Source organism: Dipodomys ordii, unplaced genomic scaffold, assembly GCF_000151885.1.
Source record: "Dipodomys ordii isolate 6190 unplaced genomic scaffold, Dord_2.0 Scaffold130, whole genome shotgun sequence".
NCBI classification, from domain to species: domain Eukaryota; kingdom Metazoa; phylum Chordata; class Mammalia; order Rodentia; family Heteromyidae; genus Dipodomys; species Dipodomys ordii.
In genome coordinates this window covers 6,508,279-6,529,334 of record NW_012267346.1, presented here as the reverse complement: position 1 = coordinate 6,529,334, position 21,056 = coordinate 6,508,279, and the positions used below count along the sequence as shown (strand labels likewise).

Below are 21,056 nucleotides of genomic sequence, written 5' to 3'. Positions count from 1 at the left end.
AGTGGATTCATCCATTGATGGGATTCATAACTTGATGGCATTATTTGAAGATGGACCTGGTTGGAGAAAGTCTGCAACCAAGGATGTGCCTTTAATAAATATATCTTGTCCCTGACCCCTCCCCTCTTGCTCCTGGCTATCATGATTTTAGCAGCCTCCTCTGCCACACACTCCTGCCACCACGATGTTTCTGCCTCACCTCAATCCCAAAGCAATGGAGCCAGCTCACATTGGAGTGCAATCTGACAAATCCCAAAGGTATTTAAATCTGCACAGCCAATCAAATTGGACCTTGATTTTTTTTTAATTCCACGCTACAGAGATGGAAACTGAAATCTGCAGAGATTAGCTTGCTCAGCTGGTAAGCATCAGCACCCAGATTCACAAGCCAACATTTATATCTACTGCATTGCACTGTCTCCTGATGATCTAATAACATTTATCTGGTGCTTCTTACTCAGCAATGAGTACCTTTAGGCTAACTATAATGGCTTTTATGCACTAATAATGTGTATGAGAAATTAAAATCCAGTGAATAATAAGTAAGCCCTCAACCAGTGAATATCAAGGAGGAGTAACATGGTGCTATGTTCAATCTATAAGGAGCAGAGAAACATCATCTGGAATTCTATGATATGATGCCTTTAGGTGTCAAATCTCAAAGATATATAATTCTGCACAACCAATCAAATTAGTTGCTGTCATGAATAATCATGTTTATTATACAACAATATGCATTAAATATTCTTGCATAAATGCATCAGGAAAACATTTAGTATTAATGATTAGGCACAGAGACCTTGCTGGAGAATTTGACAGTATATTTAAAATATAAATAGAATGAAATGATCACTGTTGTCTCCTTGACATACTTTTGTGATACTACCCATAGACCCCCATCTTCCTTGATCTCAAGGCTATCTTTAGCTCTGTTCGTCTGATGTGCTTTAGAAGTTCAGGTGTACTGTGATCTGTGCAGGGTCTATTAGATGTATGGCCCTAAACAGTCATTATTCTTTCCTTTGTCGACAAATATGTCTTTGGATATTTTCAGGTTGCTATCTGAGGAAAATGCACTTGGACTTGTGATTCATTTTCAGTCTACTTCCAGAAAGTTGAAAGAAATTATAATAGAGAAAGTGAGAGAGAGAGAGAGAAAGAGAGTGAGACAGACAGAGATTGATTTAAGGAAAATGTGATTTTTTCCTTATTATATATTTTTACTATTATATGTTCTAAAATTCATATTACAAAAGCTACCAATATTAATACATCTTACTTATCATCATGGCTAAGGAGCTGAGGCTACTATCAGTAGAGAGCTTGAGATATTGAGAATTCTTCATTGCTTTACTCGCCATTCCTCTCTTTCCCTACTGTCAGATCAATTACAGGAGCCCAAGAATAAGATATGATTTGTAACTATTCCTTCTTCCCATTAAAGAGATTTCCTATATTTCAAGTAAAATCAACCATTTTCAGAGCATGAAATGCCATTTGAACTCTTGCTCTTTATTCTTTTCTTAAATTGTTATTATAAAGGTGATGTACACAGAGGCTACAGTTACCCAAGTCAGGTAATGAGTACATTTCTTTTTGGACAATGTCACTCCATTCCTCACTGTCTCCCAGTTTTAGTTTTTCTTTCCATCTCCACCCACAAGTTGTATAGTTCATTTTCAACATTGTGTCTTGTGAGCACCACTGCTGTTCTTATTTACCTTTTATACCTCCATTTCTGTTCTTTATTCTTTAAACTGACCATTCTTCAAAAGATTCGTGGTAGGGTGGTGGATATTTTCAGACGTGGTATAAAGTGAGGCTAAAAATTCCCTTTTTGGTCCAGCCATATGGGCCAACGCAGCCCCTCTAAGGTAACTCCTTACAAAGTTGTCTTAACAGAAAAGGGAAAACTTCTTTAATTTAGTGTCCTTGAAGAGAATTTAAGAATCTACCCTGAACATTTAAGACAGCTTCAGGAACCAGTTATGATTATGGTGTTTATAGAGTTAATGCTCTTTTTTGCCAACTGAAATATTGGCATCTTATACAAATAGTAAGCCCTCAAAATATGAGTGCATGCTAGCATGGAATAGAATTAAGCTTCTCTTTCTTAAAAGACTTTTTGATTCAGTTACTTTCTTTCTGTTTAAATTTCCCAAGCTTCTTTAGCTTTCCAGCTAATACCAAAACTTCTCCAAAAAGATAGAGCCAGAAATTAATTTACTTCAAAGTTAAAATAACTGGTGATGGCTGAAAGTATTTCTTCTCCAGGGATATTTGAATAGGAATAATGCCTTTGATAAAATATTTGCAGTACTTCTATTATTTTATGACAAGCCCTAATGAGAAATGAAAGGAAAGATTTCTTGTGAATGAGAGGTTGGAAGATAATTGAATCATTTGACAAGCAGAGAGAAACCACTGTACTTGAAGTAAATCTATTTTTGGGTTAACTATTCATAAAAACAAATGGACATGGTTTCCTTTCAAGTCAGTCCTCAGTATCCATGAGTTCTGCATCCATGGATTCAAACAATCATTAATAGAAATAGTGAACAAACTGCATCTGTACTGAATAAGCACAGAATTTTCATTATCTAAAGAATGCAGCATGAAACTATAGAACATTTACATTTATATATGAGGTATTATAAATCACCTAGAGATGATTTACTGTATACAGGAGGACATGGGTAAGTTATACACAAATATAATGATATTTTAGGTAAGGGACTTGATTATCTGTGGATTCTGGTGCACATGGGGATACCAAAGTAATGGCTTATACTTGTCTAGCAAGTTAGCCCTTCAGCCAAGGTCATCAATCTAGAATGAGACAAGATGCCTTGCCACTGTAAGACAGCTTCTGCCATTTTAAAGGTAAATTTGGGTGGATATATCAGGAATAAGGAGAAACTTCGCCAAAATGTCATGCAGGTAGAAGACAGAACTTTATGTAGTCTAATAGAAATATAAAACATGATGTTCTAAACTGTATACCAGTGGCTCAGGCCTACAATCCTGGCTACTCAAGAATCTGAGATCTGAGGATCTCAGTTTAAAGTAGCCCAGAAAGAAAAGTCTGAGTGGCTCTATCCCCAATTAGCAAGCAAAATAGCTAGACTGGAGGTATGGCTCAAGTGAGACATTGTCAGCTATGAGCTAAACAACTCAGGGAGAGCATAAAAACATGAGTTCACATCCTGGTAGCTGCACAAAATTAAATAAGTAAATAACATAACATTGTGCTCTGGAGAGCTCTGGATTATAGTAAAGCAATTCAATAAATAAAATTCTTTCTAAAATTATAAATTACAGGAATCTTAGAAACTGATTAAACCTAGAATGATTCCAGTGGAAGTCAATCAGATAGTATTTAAAAAAACAAGAACAGTTATCCATTTACAAATCATGTGATCTCACTTGAAATGTTTGGGTCATATTTCTGTCCAATAGAATAAAGATTTCCAGATTACCTTGTGAATAAGCCTCTATTTTGAACTAATTAAATACTATCTATAAAACAATTGCACAAATATTCTCTATAAACAGATAGGTATATAATACTAGTTTCTGGATTATTTGTTTCTATACATTCTTTTTATTTTTTTTTACAGGGTCTCAGTATGGAACCCATACTGGCTTTGATCTTCCTGCCCCAGCCTCCCTAGTGCTGTGATTATAGGCGTGCACCATCATGTCATGCCCAGACTCTTTAGCAATTTCACCATGGTGCCATCAAGGTAAAAGACATGACTGTGCTTTGGAAATTTTTAAACAATATTTTTTTTAATTTCTAGATTACAGGAAATATTAACACCATTTGCGTTAACTTTTACTAAGCTGATGCTTCAGGGTTTTAAGTTGAACTGCTCAGTGCTGCATACATAATCGGAGTACTTACACTGACCTTGCAACCTTCTCTGATTTATTGCATCCAGAACAATGAGCCATCATTATGTGTTGCTTATAAACAGATTAAAATTGTAAAATAGGGTTTAACTGGTCAGTTTTTGGCATTGGCTTTTGAATATTACTATGCATCCCTACCTTGGAAGATAATTTCCTCATGTGCATTTTCCTATGAGTAATTCAAAGCTAAATACTCCAGAGCCTGAAATCATATTTTGAAATCTGTTTCAGAAGCTGGTGATATGACGTTAAAAACCTTGTGATTAATTATTTAGTGAAATGAAGTCCCTTGTTGCAAGTGAATAATCATCCTCTTCCTAAATAAATTTCATTAAGCTGAATTTTCCCTTTGTGTTTCATTTTTAAATCAGAGCATTATTTTTTCACTTTAAAATGTAGTTTATGTTTTCCTTTCTTGGTCAACTCTCCAGAAAAATCTAAATTTCAAACCCACCATCAGTCCCCAGGAAGGATTTTCAAATATCCTATTTAACATTACCTTTTCCTGTCACACATTCATTTGTATTTGCCTAAATAGTGGCTGTTTGTCAGCTGCAATTGATTCTCCCTCTCCCCCCTTTTCCCCTCCCTCCCTTGTTCTATTACTCTCCTCCCCTCTCTTCTTCCTCTTTCTCCCTCTCTCTCTCTCGTTTTCTCTTTCCCTCTTCTCTCTCTCACCTGTGAGTCATTACAATTTCAGTAGACTCACAATAAAGGGTTCAGAACCTGTCGCCCACACCTTACTGTAAGTGAAAGGAACTAGAAGACAGCTTTCTTCTCTTGTAAATGTCAAGTGTTCAGCCTGTCTCCATTGGGGGCTGAATAGAAATGTAACCTGAAAGAAGTGAGTCCTTGGGTCTGAGCAAAACTGTAAGCATTTAGAATCCCAAACCGACTTCTCCCCAAGTGCCTACCATCGGTGCTTCTCCCTTCTTCCAGTGGGCTTAACTCTCTGCAGCCCCAGCGGGCAGCTGATTTGTTCTGACATGGGAGGGGGGGTGGGGGTGGAGGGAGGAGTCACGAGGCAATCCGTAGGTTATTTATTCCTTGGTTTTGGCTCAAGGGCAACTGGCAGAACTATGTACATGGGGGAGGGGAATCCAATGAGCTACTTTCCAAGTCTTCTCAAATGTTGGTTCTCCAATATGCCACGCAGCATACCATACTAAACACTAATTCTGTGTGTTGCACAAAGGGTGAAAGAAGGCGGTGGAAAACCCATACTAGGGGTTGATTTGGCTATTATTACATTTTTCATGAATAGATCTCAAAGCCTTGTGTCTACATATTTGTCCTGGGTGTCAGAACTTACTCAGGGACCTAACCAAAGTTTGTTTTTTTTCTACTGCTAGGATCATTTGGCTACATTCAGAAGGAGAGAAATGCATTTTACACAGGTGGACATGATTTGGGCTGAAGATTTGACCAAGCAATCTGAGGCAGGAAGATGAAGAAACAGCCAGGGAATTGGGAGTCAGAGAAACCAAACCTTGCCGTTTGTATTTCTCTCCAGAAAATAGCCCACAATTATAATTGCCCACCTTGTTTTGCTGCTCAGAATAACTGTGGCATGGCCCCAAAAGCCTACCGGAGCAGCCTTTGTGATTAGAAAGTACTCCACACCTTGGAGAGCCGAGGAGACATGAGAATAATTTTAAATGCAAATTAAATTGAGGGGGTAGCAGAGAAGAACATATAAAAGACAGTAAAACAAAACCTTTCAATTTTCTTAAATTAGCAGTCTAATGCGTTCTAAAGAGCAGTTCCACTCGGATCTCTTCTGTGGGGTTGCATTTTATCACAATATAAAATGGGCAGATCCATCATTTCCCTCCACTCAGTGCTCTTGACTGGAGATTGAAGGGGAAATTAGAAAGCTGCTCATTTGAGCTCACAGGCTCTGAGCAAGCTCCACTCGGCTTCATTTCCTGCTCTCCTGCGTCCTGTTGCAAGGAGGTCAACAAGTGCTGGTGAGTCTCCGCTAACTTTAAGAATCTTCCTTTTGTCTATCTTTCTGATTGCCTTTCCTTAGGGGTGCAAGTGTCTCGGGTAAGATTTGTTCTAATGTTGTCTTTCAAAATCTGCAGAAATTTCAGACAGCTTTTTAAAGCTGCTCCCAGTGACTGATTCGCAGAAGGAAAGAGTTATTTTCAGCCTACATGCTGAAGAGTGTTTCTGTGTATTAATTCTAAGAGGAGACTATTGAATATATGTTAGCTAAAATGACCTTTATCCATCATCTTCCCATTCAGCAGGAAGTGGGTAGAGTACTGGTGCACCCTTTCAATGTCTAGATTAACTTTCTCTTATTCATCCCTTAATCTTATGATGGATGCTATTCTTCTGTATTTGTGAATCCAGTGGGGATTTAGGATTGTAACAATAAAGTATTAAATGGTCATTCTGGGATGTAATGACTATCATACTTATAGACATAGGAGATGGGGGAAGGGAATGGGATGGCCCTCATTCTAAATCTCCATGTAGATTTTGGTGGAGGGTTTTTTTTTTTTGGTTTTTGTTTTGTTTTTTGCCAAAGTTTTACATGGGAAACATGATTTTCTTCCTTCACAGAGGAGGGCACAGAGTGGCTGAAGCTGGCGTCACCTTCCGTTGCTAAGGTAACGTGCGCTGGCCATATTATCTGATAAAGGAAGTCCACTGGATGGAATACATTATTCATCACTGATCTAATCAAACAATCAAAATTGTTTACTTTCTCTGGGAATATTTAGTGAGATCAAAGACAGCTGGCTGGAACTGCCCTTGTTTGGCTACAGGCGGACAGTTAGCCCTTGATTTTTTTTCTTTTCTTTTTTTTACAGTAAGTATAATTTGCTATTGGGGGACCTGTGGGTGTTTTTTTAAAAAAGTTTCCTCATGCTAGATTTGATTTCTTAAATTAAGATGTATACTATTAGGAAGAGAAAGAAATCAGATTAATTTTCAGATTTCTGATTTTTGTCTTGTTATTTCTGCTTTGAACATATCCTACACAAATAGAGATACTTCTTGTGTGTAAATATCAGGTAAAGGTTACCGAGGCTTCGGGAGAGCTGGGGTAGACCCAAAAGGCTGGGTGTTTTTGATAAAGTATATTAGCTTCCTGTCAGGCAAATGTATATGCTATGAAAATCATTCCAAGGCTGTAATATCGTCATCGCTCTGCCAACCACAATTATTTCCCCAAAGCCGGCTGTGGCAGGTGCAAGCAGGTAAGGATCTGTTGAACTTCCCTGAGAAGGAAGGAATTCCATGCATTTCTACAGCAAATAAGTTAGTGTGTGTGTTATAAAGATAAGGCAGCTGTGAGTGGAAGCTCAGATTCCCAGAAGATTGTCTATAAGAGGGAATACAAAAGTCTCTGGATCAGCTGAAGATCAGCCTGTTAAGGTCTGACACCTAACAATGCCATTTGTCAGACAGACCTTTTGAGAACTGATAGCCCATGAACTTAGCAGTATAATTTTCTAGTTTTAAGTATACAGCAAGGCAAGACTGGATGTTATCTCACTTTGACTTGGATCTTCTGTTTTTCCGAAGTGGAATATATTACTTTTAATGAATGTTGGCTGAAGGTTGTCTTCTCTTATACAAAAGGAAATCTCTGTTGTGGGGGAGGGGGATTTTGAGTTAGAAATGCCAGTCAAATAATGGTATATGATAATCAGATGTTCCCATTCAAAAATTTACAGTATATACATACTTCATACTTGACAGTATAAACTATTGTGGTTTTTTTTTTCCTGTATAGGTATCTAAGTGAAGATATTCTCTCCAAATCCTGTGTTTGGAACATCAACAATGGATTATCCCAAAATGGATTATTTTCTGGATGTCGAGTCTGCTCATAGACTCTTGGATGTGGAGTCAGCTCAAAGATTCTTCTATAGCCAAGGAGCTCAAGGTAATAAAGCTCAAGGAGGAAAAAGGAAACTCCTTTCAGTTGCATGCTGGGTTTATAACAGTATAGGGTCAACTAAAACAGTTTAAGCTCTGTCCCCCAAAATTTAATAATTGGCATTCATAAATTGATAAACCTCTACCTAATTGCTGCTGGAATTGAGTCAGGCATAGTTTAGAATAAATCAGTTATCCTTCTTGAAGATAGTTTTAAAAAATGCACTCAACTTTGGGTACAGTCTGAAAGCTGTTTTAATCAAAAGATTCTCTACCTACCCCAAATATATATCTAAAAGGAATTAAGGATGCTTTTCTTCCTAGAAAACTCTAGGCTTGCAGCCACTACCCTTAAAGAAACCTCAGGTCATTCTGCCCTGGATGAGAGAAATCTGTCTAGATTAGGGACTCTGGAGATAATCATGGAAATTCTCTCTCTAGCTGTACTTTGTTTTATATGGTTTCCAGTTACTGTGTTTGAGAATTAATGGTGCATATGCAAGGAACAGTAAGAAATGCCCTTTCTAGGAAGTGTAGCTGATGGGTAGATTCTCAGTACCTAATTCATTATGATCAATTACACTCCAGCATGCTTGCTCTTCTGTTCAAGGATTCTCTGGAATGTTTTGTCATAAGCTGGATTTCCTGGTGGGTAGGATACTCTTTATTTAGAAGCCTAGTTTATGTTTTCTGTGGAAGAAGTAAGGTGTTTAATTAAAGCAACCTGCTAGTGGTCATGTCCCAAATGCTACAGGCGATACCTTTTTATAACTAGAAATGCACTTGAACTTGGAAGTCTCAAAGCAGAGCTGAGGAGAGTTTTTCAATCCCAGCTTCTTTCACTGTTACCCAGTGAGGATCTCCTACCTGGCACTGATAATATTCTACTGTGGCTTTCCCCAAGTGGTCTTCTTATTTGTTTTAATCTCATTCTGAAGCAAATTGCTAGGCTTGAAAACCTCCCCCTTCCCTGCCCCCTTCCCCCCCCCCCCCCCCGTCAGCCTGTCCTGTTACAGTCAGGAGGGACTGGGAATGATCTAGTGTACAAGGGTCACTTGTTTATCAGTAGAGCGTCGATTAGCAAAAGGGGTTTTAAAAAATACAATAACTAATTCTCACTCTGTAAAAGGAAGGATACAGCATTACCACTCTCAGCTGAGGCCACTTAGAGACATGAAAGTGTCGTTGGAGAGGAAGAGGGGTGGGGTACGATCAGGACCTCCAGCCAGTACTGGCTCTGAAGGAGGAAGGTTCTAGAAGTAGATCAGAGTAGAAGCTGGAAGGAAAGGGGGATGAGGGAAAACTGCATCCCATACCAGGCCCGAGTTTCTACATTGCTACATCTGCTGGGTTCTGTCTGAATGCCAGATACATGGTTTATGGCAATCCATCCACCAGAGCAGCACAGATGTGGGTGGAACAAGAAACATTAATTCTCCAGAATAAAAAGCTCCACTTTGCACTGAGGACAGATTAACCCTTGAAGAAGAAAAGCTCCCAGCTTTCATGAAAGAGAAGTGGGCAGAGGTGTGGGAGGCTCAGAGAACTTGAAGTCTGGAGGCTGTCAGCAGATGGAGCTGGGGGTGGAGTGGTCAAAATTGTCACCATCAGTGACTGTGGTTAAGACTCCAGAGTAGAGAGACTGGAAAATCCATGGGAGGTGGTAGCATAAGCTACAACTCTTCTCTGGGGTCATGTTCATTTCAGAGAAATTAGGGTCAAGGAACCAAAGGATCCTGGGCCAGCAGGAGAAACTGGTGTTCCCATAACACCAACTAGGCCATTACTCTCAAGCCCCCAGATTGAACAGATCTGAAATGTAGGTATTTCAGAAATGTGGAGAGTTTACATTTCAACTGGAGCACCAGCAATAGTGACAGATGCAGCCTGTGCCTCTAGGGACCTAGATTTAGGAACCATCCCTTTCTGTTTCTCTCCTTCTGCTTGTAAGCAGAAGCATGTGGCTGCAGTTGCAGTATTAGAAGATAGTCCTCTACAAGATGGAAGCAGCAATCATGACCTAAGATCATTCCTGAAAGGTTTTAAAATGCTTAACACAAATTCTACCACACAAGGCATGCTAAACACCAGTAAATCAATTAAACCATCATCCCTGACAGAAAGAACGTGAAAGTTCACAAGGCCGCCACGGCATTGCAAATAAAGAGATCTTCCCTGATAGAAAGCTTTAAATATCCCATATCTAGCAAACTTAAATCTTTGGAAATATTCTATAAGTGTAAGCACACAATGATTTCTCTCTTGTCTCACCAAAACTCAGATTAGATAATGACCAAAAAAACAATATTTATATTGTTCTTCATCTGCCTAGTTCTTTGTTTTGTCATAAATATGAGGGGAACACCTTCCCCAGAGATCCACTCCTAAGGCCTATCATCCCTGGAGTCGCTTCCTTTCTGGAGCCTTTTCCATTAAGACTCCAGATTTTCAATGTACAGCATTGTCTCCTCTAGGTTGGCTTCTTTCCATGTTGTATAGACTCCCCAGTCTGACCTTGACAACAAGCCCCTATGCCTGGTGAAAGGCTCTGAGACAATGGGTGAAGGGCTGAGTACCATGGCCTACACACTTTCCTTCCTTTCCCTCCACACACCAAATATGCATGGGTTTTAGTGCATGGCTCTAGCATGTATTTAAGCAATGACAAGGCTCTAAGGAGAAAGAAGGAGAAGGGAAGGAAGGCAGCATTGTGAATACACTTTTAGAAAGGAATATAGATGAAGGGATATAAATGAATAAGGAATATAGATGAATCTCACTCCAGGACAGCTTTCTGTTAAGACAATCTCATCTGGAATATTAGGATTTGGATCCTAGGGATAAAATTCCAATATTACATATCCTTTCCTATAAATGTCTAGCTGGGGACACTGTACAGAATTGAGTACTTGGAACTTCAGCGGCCTAAGCCTGTTGGATAAAACTGTTGTGTCTTTATTGAAATTTTTAGTTGTCCCTTAAGCAATTTCAGTGTTCTTACAAATGCAAGTATTTTAAAGACAAAAGCAAGATCATCTTTCATTTTCCTCTCATTTTCTTTATGATTTACCCATATATAAATTTACTGTTCTTGTTCATGAAGTGCTAGGAAAGCAGAACTTGTTATATTAATCATGCACAAAAGCATTATCCGAAGCAACTAATGCAGAATTATGTTGTACTTCATAGTTGTTTTTTAAATTTTCTTGAAAGCAAAATGAGGGAAGCCTGCCCTAAGTAGAGTACTTTAAGAAGGAAAAAAGATAATCTATGATGGCACAGATTCCTTGGAAGTCTTAGAGATTTTCAAAGGCCAGGGAGCTATACTGTTAAATAAAGCGGCTTGTTATTTTTTTTTTACCAACCCCATTCTTTTTTGTTTTGACTTCAAAGTGGGGAGAACCTCCTTTGGGAGTTCTGCTTTTCAAAAGTATGGAGCCGAAATAAAGGCTGGGAGTCTCCTACTGGTCTCTTGTGGCTGCAGGATGATGCTTTTCTGGTTAATCAGAGAGGGATTCATTGCTGGTATATCCTGCTAACAGAGAAGGCACTTGGTGGATGATTGGGGAGATATGTGTGACTTCAAAGATCAGCTCGATCCTGGTGTTACATAATTTGGATTCACCCATCTTTCAGTTTTCTGACAATGATCTCCTACAGACTCGACAGTTGTTTGATAACCAACAACTGAACTGGGAGAGAACCTATATTATATGATCAGTATCAGGAGCTTCTTGGCTTGGAATGGATATTAGAAATCAGTGATTCACTTAGGATCTTCCTTAAACTAGAGGAAACACAATCTGGACAGATGTGTTCAGGCCCTGTGCTATTATTTTCAACAGACTCCTGGGGTTATTCTAATGAACACTGAAGATTGAGAGCTATAGTGATGGACATCATTCACTTGCAACTTGGTCCCAGATAAGCATCCCCAGCTTCATCCAAAAGCTTGGTAGCAATGCACAATCACAGGCCCCATCCTCAACCCAGAGACTCAGAATCTGTCTTTTTAACCGGTTCTGTAGACTGTTTATGTTGAAGTTTTATTAATGTTGAAGCAATGGTTGTGTCCATGGCATGTTAAAAACACCTGAGGAGTTTTTTCAACCACAAGCCTGAAAACATATAGAAGTCTAATTGAATCCAAATCTCTAGGGAGGGTGTACATCTAGCCAATCCTTTTAACTACACCCAGGGGATTCCAATGGCCACTTGTTGCTGAGATCTAGGCCCCGTCCATTTTATAGTACAGGAGGTCTTATCACATCATATCCTGTGGGTTTTTCTTTTTTCCTTTTCCTTTTCTTTTCTTTTTTTCACTACTGGAGCTAAAAAGCAGAACCTTTCTCATGTTAGACAAGTGCTCTGTCCCTGAGCCTCACTCCCATATCCAAGATCTTCCCTTTTAAATGAATCCAAACAATTTAGACTAAAAAAAAAACCAAAACAGTGTATCAGGGAATTCACTTTACATATTCATTGTGTCTATCAATCCTCAAAGAAATTGGGGGAAATAGGAATTACAGCCCTGCGCGTATGTTGCAGATTCGAAACTTTCACAGCTTCGTGGATAGGATTGTAGACTTGGAAAGCAGTTAAGTAAGGATTTGATTCCAATATGCCATACTCCAAAACCCAAATCATTTCCTTCAAGTTGCTTCATGCTGCTGGCTGGGCTGAGGTACCTTCTCAACCCAGTCAGGTTGAGAAAATCATCATCATGCAGTCAGTGAATATGACATTGGTGGCCAGAACACACTAGAGAGGAAGTTGGACCTGCTCTCCATAATCTCACCACATTTGTGCTCTTCTCACTGGCCAAAGTATCTTCCCCAAGATCATCCATATCCTTGGATATTCAAATTATCTTCTAAAGAGAAAGTACATTTAAAAACAGCCAATTAACTAAAGCTTCTAAAACTGGAAACTAGGCAATAATATATAGCTCCTGCTAACAATCCCCTCTCTTGTTAAAAAAAATCATTTTACATAACTCAGGGTATAACTCAGAGTCAGGCACTGTAGGCTTTGTTCCTCGTCATAATGCACCTTTTCTCTTGTCTGCATTGTCTTGCTCAACAAAAGGGAATGCCACGTTTGACAACTGATGAATGCCACAGCTCAGAGTCTCTCTCTTCAAGTTAGTTTTTGGAAACAGGCATTCACTGAAGTCCCCACCCACTCCATCAACCATTTCCTCTCCAGCCTTCCCACCATCTCTACCCTTTGCCCACCTTGTGAAATCTGTCAGAATAGTTGTCTTTTGAATCTTCAGCTGAGAGTTTAAGGCCCTCTAGTCCTAAACTCTGCACTTTTGTGGCCCCAAGAGACAAAGACATTTTCTAGCATTCAATTAGCCATACATTATTAGCAGTAATCAACAACATAGCCTGTGCTATTTTTTTTCTTCTATGCTCAAGGCAAAACTGAGCCATAAATATCACTTCCTTTGTGCAGCTTTGTCAGACAGTTCCAGATATTTTCCCCACAGTGGTCTGTTCAGTTACGTGAAAGCCTTTGCCATCATGCCTGATCCCACCTCTGCTCTGTGGATTCAGTATTCCATATTGGATCTCTACATAGACTAAGCAAGGACTCTCACAATGACTCCACCTCTTTAAGCCCCAGGCCCTTCATCTGAGCACTGTGCTTGGCTCATGAACGAGGAAGCAACTACCAGACTGACCCTTCTAGCTTCCATTTTAGGCCTTGTGATTACTCACACCTAGGTTCTCCAAACCTGTGTTTAACACAGGGAACATTATGTGCATTATGTGTGAAAGAGAGAATGAAAGAAGCTTAAGAGGAAAGAAAATATGGCAGAAATAGAAAGCAAGCTTCCTGATCACACAGACATGTTAGAGGACCTTGACATCCAGCTCCTGCTTCTAGACAGGGCCCTGGGAACAAGACAAGTCTGCATACAATGGAGCTCTCCTCCTGCTTCAGATTTCCTTATAATGCTGCCCTTTGTGCCTTTGCCCCAGCAAGAATTTGCTTTGACATGGACTGCGAACCAGGTGGGGCTGGTGGAAGAGAGACAGAAGGGAAGAAAATGACACAAAAATACAATGAAACAATTCCAATCAATTAATAACTCCCACTCTTGCAGAAAGCATATGAGAGCAGATTAAAATGCAACCCACACTCAGCCAGCATCATCCATGACCCAATTAGCATAAACAATTCACAGGTGTTTGGGAAGAGCTCTCCTCATTTGCCCAAACAAATCTGTTTGCTTAAAAAAAAAGTAATAAATGATAAATAAAAATTTAAAAACACCTATCCTCTGCACCCCCTGGGCCTGTGCTACCCAGAGGTAAGGTGGAAGAGCCAGTACTCAAAGCCAACTCACACCAATACTGTCCTTGTTTAGGAATTTCTCAATAAGCAATTAGATTCACACTTTTATACAAAGCCCTCGAATGAATGTTGGCGTGAAATTGGAGTACTGACATATAAGAATTAGAGAGATCTATGATTTTTTTTCAATTACAAGCAAAATAATATTAAAACCTTTGGTTAAAAAAAGTGGAGCATGTAATCAACCCTATTCAACTATTCAAATGTTTCTTCTTTCTATTCAATGCCTTGCACACATTTGAAATTTTACTAAGTTGTAATTATGGTACATATAAAATTGGAGGCAGGAGCTGGGTGCTATTGTCTCATGCCTGGAATTCTAGATACTCAGGAAGCTGAGTAGCTTGGTTTGAGACCAGCCTGGGCAGAAAAGTCTGAGAGACTCATCCTGCAAAAAAAAAAAAAAAAAGCTTGGCTGGAGGGGTAGCTCAATTTACATAGAATAACTTCAAGGCCCTGAGCTCACACCCAGGTATTGGGCAGGGGCCGGGGGAGGTAGAATGGAGGTAGGAATAAAATGACCCCCCCCACTGGTTAAAAAATATATCTCATTGTTTTAAAACTTCACAATTAGTGTCTCACAGCTCTGGGTTCAAATGACGTTTTCTATTTTTTTTAGAGAGAGATTAGACAAGTTATTTACTCTGTTTTTGTCTTACTTTTGCCTTGTGAATGCAAGTGATAATAGTAAGAGTTCTTACCTCAAAGGATAAACTGGAGGGTTAAATGAAACAAAATAGCATTTTATAAAGGATAATAAATATGATCTTCAGATATGAACTTTTATAATCATAATATACTTGTTTGACTGTGTTTTAAGTAAATATAAATAAAAATATTTAGTTAAAATGGAAAAGTAGTTGGATGTTAGTGGCTCATCCTTATAGTCATAACTACTTAGGAAGCTGAAATTCAGAGAATGGGGGCTCAAAGCCAGCCTGGACAGAAAAGTCTGCTAGACTCCATCTCCAACTAACCAGCATGAAGCTGGAGTAGAGGCTTAACTCAAGTGGTAGAATGCCAGCTGAGCAAACAAATTCAAATCCAGGTACTGGAAAATAAAAGGAAATATATATGTATATATATGCATATTTATGGACTACTGCTGAGAACAGCAAGGCAAGAGCAGTGGAAGATGTAAGGCTTAAACTCATTTAAAGAAAACCATTATATAATAGCATAGAGGGCACTTTGATGTAGCAAAATACACAGAAGTGACATAGGAATGACTATAGCTTACAAATACTGAATAAATGAATACAAAGCATTCAGCAAAATGCATAGTATCTTGCTTGTACCCACACAATAAATAGTGGCTAAAAAAACAATAAATAGTGGCTCTTCTGTTAATCTGGTTTTTAATTATGTCCAAGGTCAGAAGAAAGTGTCAGGGTTCAGCTTCCCCAACACAGAGCTCCCATGTGCTCTACCTCCTGGAATGCCATTCCTTTCTGATTCAACTTTCTAAGCCCTTCAGAAATAGGTGGTTATCTTAAAATACAAGCACAAGGAAAAACAACCAAAATTTGATTTTTAAAATAAAATTAGTCATAAACTTCAAAAGAATCTTTATGGCTCTACTGCTAAGTAACATCATTAAGTCTAAGCTAACTTCCTCTAAATGTACAGCAAATTCTAGTTTATCAGATGTTAAGTGCTGCTCTGAATTGTTGCCCCAGATAATTAGCTTTCACTTCAGATAGATTTAATGGGCAGTGGAAGAGTTTGATAAATTAGGGTGTATGTGTTACATGAGGAGGTTATATTACACAGATGTATTGCTAAGGCAATGTGATCCATTAAGGAATTCTGAAGCTGATATTGAATCCACTAAAGAATCCAATACAGAGGAGTTTGGTGTTCAGATCTCTTTTGATACAGGTCATAAATATGGTGGGCCTATCGAAGAGTAAGATTAGTGGCTAGGAGAGCTATTGGAAGGCTACTGCAAGGGTTCAGGCAAGAAAGAAGCATAGTTGGGAAAGGAGCCTGGCAGAGTGAATTCCAAACAAGAGAATATTGAGAAAATATTGAGAAGATTATTTTCTGATTTTGTGGTGACAGACAAGCAGATAGTGAGAGAGGGGTACTTCAATAATAATACTTCTTACCTGGGGATTGTTGAGTCTAACTGATATATGAATTGTCAGATAGTTGAGGATAAAAGAATGGTCAACCCCACTTTGTTTCATGCAAAGGGTGACTTTACCAGCTGTATTCCTGCATCTATTCCTCCACTATTGACTAGACATAGACTCTGACTAATACTCTGTGATCTGATAACTGTCATCAGACCATCTATAGACATAGACAAATGCAATAAACTATCTACCTAAATCTATATTGAGCGGGTCTTCCCTCTTAGATTCATGCATTAAGGACTTTTGGTGTCTTCCCCCTTCACGATCACACTATGCATTTATTCTTGCAGTAGATAGGTGAAACTCTTCATTACCCAACACAAGACATTCAATTTAGAACGTATTGGGTTTAGAGGTTCTCTCGAAGATCATAGACTATGAAGATCCGTAATCACGAAAAGAATAGAACATTAGAGCAGATGGTGCTTAAATTCAACTGGCTCGTTTTACAAATGACAAAAAACTGACCCTTGGGAAAGACAGGAGACACAAATACAAACATTGTTTATTACCTATCTAACATGTACCAGAAATAATGTGTTTTTTGTTTGTTTGGTCCAGTCCTGCAGCCTGCACTCTGGGCCTGGGTGCTGTCCCTCAGCTCTTCAGCTCAAGGCTAGCACTCTACCACTTGAGCCACAGCACCACTTCCAGCTTTTTCTGCTTATGTGGTACTGAGGAATCGAACCCAGGGCCTCATGCATGCAAGGCAAGCACTCTACCACTGAGTTACCTTCCCAGCCCAAAAGAATATGTTTATTTCACTCAAAACCACAAATTTGCAAGTTAGGTATCATTGTTGCAAATCATATGAAACGCAAACTCAGTATGATTTTTAAAAATGGACCTGATATCATGCAACTGAACAGAGTTAGGGCCAGCATTCAGACATTATCTTTCTGACTGCATAGCTTTCCCCTGGAGCATCCTTCTTTTGGGGGTGTTGGGGATAAAAGGAGGTACTTTTACTAAACCAACAGCTAGATGGTGGGGAACAGAAAGTAGACAAACTAGACAAATTAGAAACTCAGACAAAAATAAAACATATTAAACAATTGCCTGATGCCTAGTCTGAGGTTTGTATTTTTATACCCAGTTGTCTTTCTGTATAAGGACCTTAAATGGATTCAAGCTCACAGCCTTTCCTTCTGAGGTTGCCTGAAAGTAAACAAATCTAATAGTTTCCTACATAAAGTTATTTCCCTGCATACACCCTTTTATATGTTGAACATGGATTATAATATTAGAACCTTTAGATTTTAAATTAGGTCATTAATTACCATCTATATTGGAAATTGGCCATGTAGAAAATACAAAATTAGGATGAATTAGGCTTATTACCTGTACTGTTAAAGGAGATTGGAAATGTGACTTGTATGTCTTAACCAGACACATTCAACATTTGAATAATAGAAAGCTGCTTGGGTTTCTGTCCAACTCAATTCAACATACAAAGCTCAAGACACATTTTCCTTTTCTGAATCTAGCATGTTTTAGCAGCCAGCCCCCAGACTCTCTGCACAGTGTCTACTTTAGGAATCCAGGAGGAAAGGAAGCAATGAACATTTGCTGTCCGCCTACCATTTGTCAGGCTCTGTTAGGTGTTTTACATATATTACATAATGTTTTATCCTCCCAAGGCCCAGTGAGAGAGTTCATTTTATTTCTAGTTCAGAAATTTTAAAACAAAAAAACAAAGCTTGGAGAGCTTTTTTTATTATTATTATAAGGTCTAATAAGCATTAAGGTTGGGAATTATGCCAGGGTTTAATTTTTCAGGAGCAGCCTTACTTGGATCTGCCTGGTAACAATCCATTTAACAGTTTTAACATAGTTAATGTTTGTTGAGCATTTCCTTTGCCAAAGATTCTGTATGGATTATGTGTTGAATCTTAATAGAGATTCTAAGATTTTTTTAAATTTAATTTTATTATAAAGGTGATGTACAGAGAGGTTACAGTTAATAAGTAAGGAAATGAGTACAATTCTTGTCCAACAGTGTTACTTCCTACCTTGTTTTCTCCCACTTTGCCTCCCCCCCCATCCCCCTGCCACCAAAGTTGTAAAGTTCATTCATAGTATCTTGTAACACTGTTGCATTGGTTCACACTTTATCCTTTGTCTCACCATTTCTGTGATTCCCTTTCCCTTCCCCAAATCAGATAAACATATACAAGACTAAGGATGCAAAATCAAAAACAGTGACATCAGGGATACACCATAAATAAACAAAAGAAAAGAATTGCAAACCACACGTGTGTGTGGGCACGCACACACACACACACACACACACACACACACAAACACTTTTTTCATATCTTGGAGTTCATTTCAATTATCATCATTTTATGTGGTCCTTAGTACACAGCCATTGAGTTATTGTGATCCTCTGCTAGAACTATCCCACTTCACCCAGTTAGAATGTCCATTATCAAGAAAAAAAAAGATAACAGATACTTGCAGGGGTGTGGCCAAAAGGTAACGGTACTACACTGTTGATAGGACTGTAAACTTGTTCAACCACTCTGGAAAGCATTATGGAGTTTCCTCAAAAGAGTAAACATAGAGCTTCCCTGTGACCCAGCAATCCCACTCCTGGGCATTTACCCAAACAATAAGGCCACACTAAAGCTACCAACACAACCATGTTCATTGCAGCATAATTTACCATAGCTAAGATGTGGAATTGGCCCAGATGCCCCTCAGTAGATGAATGGATCAAGAAAATGTGGTATATATGCAAATTGGAATTCTATGCTTCCATCAGAAAGAATGACATTGCCCCATTCGTAAGGAAATGGAAAGACTTGGAAAAAATAAAATTAAGTGAAGTAAGCCAGATCCAAAGAAACATAGGCTCTATGGTTTCCCTCTAAGATAGTTAATGTTAGTCTTATGATGTGCAAGAGTTAGCAACTTGTGTGGAATCATGTAACTATTGAGTATGGAATATAAACTTGGGAAGTCTAACCTCCAAGCCTGTAATGTTATCAGTAGTTCATATTGGCCAAAAGGAATCTAATATTTTATTATCTTACTTATAGATGTATACAAAGTAAGAATTACAGAGTGCCACAGATTGACAAAGATAATAAAAGAGTATGATATTAATTCTCCTTGTAGCACTGGAGTTGGGGTGGGGATAAACATACATTACCTTAGAAGTTTGGCATCGATTGGCTATGAAAAGACAGGGAAGAGAAGGAAAAGAAAAGTTTTCTACTGGAAACATTCCCTACATTAACCTAGTTTTGCTTTGAAGCTTCTGTCTTGCAGTTGGTCAATTGATCCACCAAACTGATTAAGATTTGGGCTTTCTGATATCCAGAGGTAACATCTAGACATTTAGAATTGATGCTCTGAATCTGTTGAGAACCCAGGGGAATTACTTCTCTCTTGCTGCATTTCAAATCACTCCCCAAATTAGTAACCTTAAGAAACCACAAAGGCTTACTACATCACAACTTCTGTAAATCAGAATCTCTGGATGGTCTTAAATATTTCTGGTTCTGAGTCTGCGGCTTCTAGGAGCTAAAGCCTACAATGGAGATTCCAGGAGGGCTTCTTTCTGCACATGGCACTTGGTGGGAGACCTTGGTTCCTTTCTGTATGAGTCTTTCCATAGGCTGCCTATCTCTATGATTACAGCTAATTTTCAAACTAAGGAACCCAAAGGGGAAACAAGACACTAGACACAATATCCTTCATGGACTGACCTTGAAAGTGACATACCATCACTTCTAGTGCTCTCCGAGAATAACATTGATTCAGAGTGGGAGGGGACATCAAATCATGTATCAAAGAGGCATGACTATTAAAGATTGTGATGGCAATTTGGAAACTAGCTAGTACTGCACAATTCTTTTTAGGGAAAATTGCCAAAATAAAAAGAGACCATGATTCCTAGACTTAACCAAGTGTTGCTAATACTCCTCTTATCAAAAGCAGTCTTTAAATATGGCACAATATGGCATAGAACAAAATGTAGGCAGCTAGAAAGGGCCACAACACCCATGGTAGAGTAGCAATAGTCTTGCAAGCATCTATATGCAAGTATCCAAGAGAGGCTTGGCATATTCAAGCTTTAAGGAAGAGCCAGAGCAAAGCCACTAGATGCTTCCCCACCCCCATGGCTATAGACAACAGGAGGGGCTCTGGGTGACCAGAAGTGAAACTACCTCTTTGGAAAGTTCATATAGAGGCTCAGACAGAGAGGAACCAAGGTCTCCTACCAAGTGCCATGTGCAGAACAAACTATATATTTCACCAATCTCTGAATCTATTCATCTATACTAAGCTGTAACCTGTGTACGTCTGAGTTTATGACATAGGGAAGACTTAAATTGAGTAGGAGTTGTAGAGCTGAAACCTGGCAGTAATGGTATAAAAACAACAACGAAAAGGCAGGCACTTCTTCATTGTGACCCCAAGAGATTTTTTAAGGATATTAAAATGACCAGAAATAAAAGAAAATTCGTTTCAGAACTATGCAAAGGGCACAGTTCGTTTAGAAACAAGGTTAATAAAGAGACAACTCAAATGTATCAACAGGAATTCCTCAGATTTTTAGTTTCTCAGCAAAATATATTTGTGTATGTATATATTTCCAGCACATTCATATTTGGTTTTCTAGAAAAGTTTACTGTTTTAGCAAAATAATGCTTGAATATCAATATACTACATTTAGCTGTAATTAAAAATCAGTATAAGCCAGGCACCAGTGGCTCATACCCA

General features: G+C 38.7%; 1 protein-coding gene across 1 annotated transcript in view; it reads left to right on the top strand.

The window, feature by feature from the left end:
• Positions 1 to 6,490: 6,490 nt before the first annotated feature.
• Phactr1 (phosphatase and actin regulator 1) overlaps positions 6,491 to 21,056 on the top strand; it is a 437,712-nt gene continuing 423,146 nt past the window's right edge. The window contains exons 1-2 of the mRNA XM_013030446.1: positions 6,491 to 6,739; positions 7,670 to 7,822. Of these exons, the coding sequence (XP_012885900.1) occupies positions 7,720 to 7,822 (103 nt within the window). The 5' untranslated portion in view covers positions 6,491 to 6,739; positions 7,670 to 7,719. The remainder of the gene's footprint in view (positions 6,740 to 7,669; positions 7,823 to 21,056) is intronic.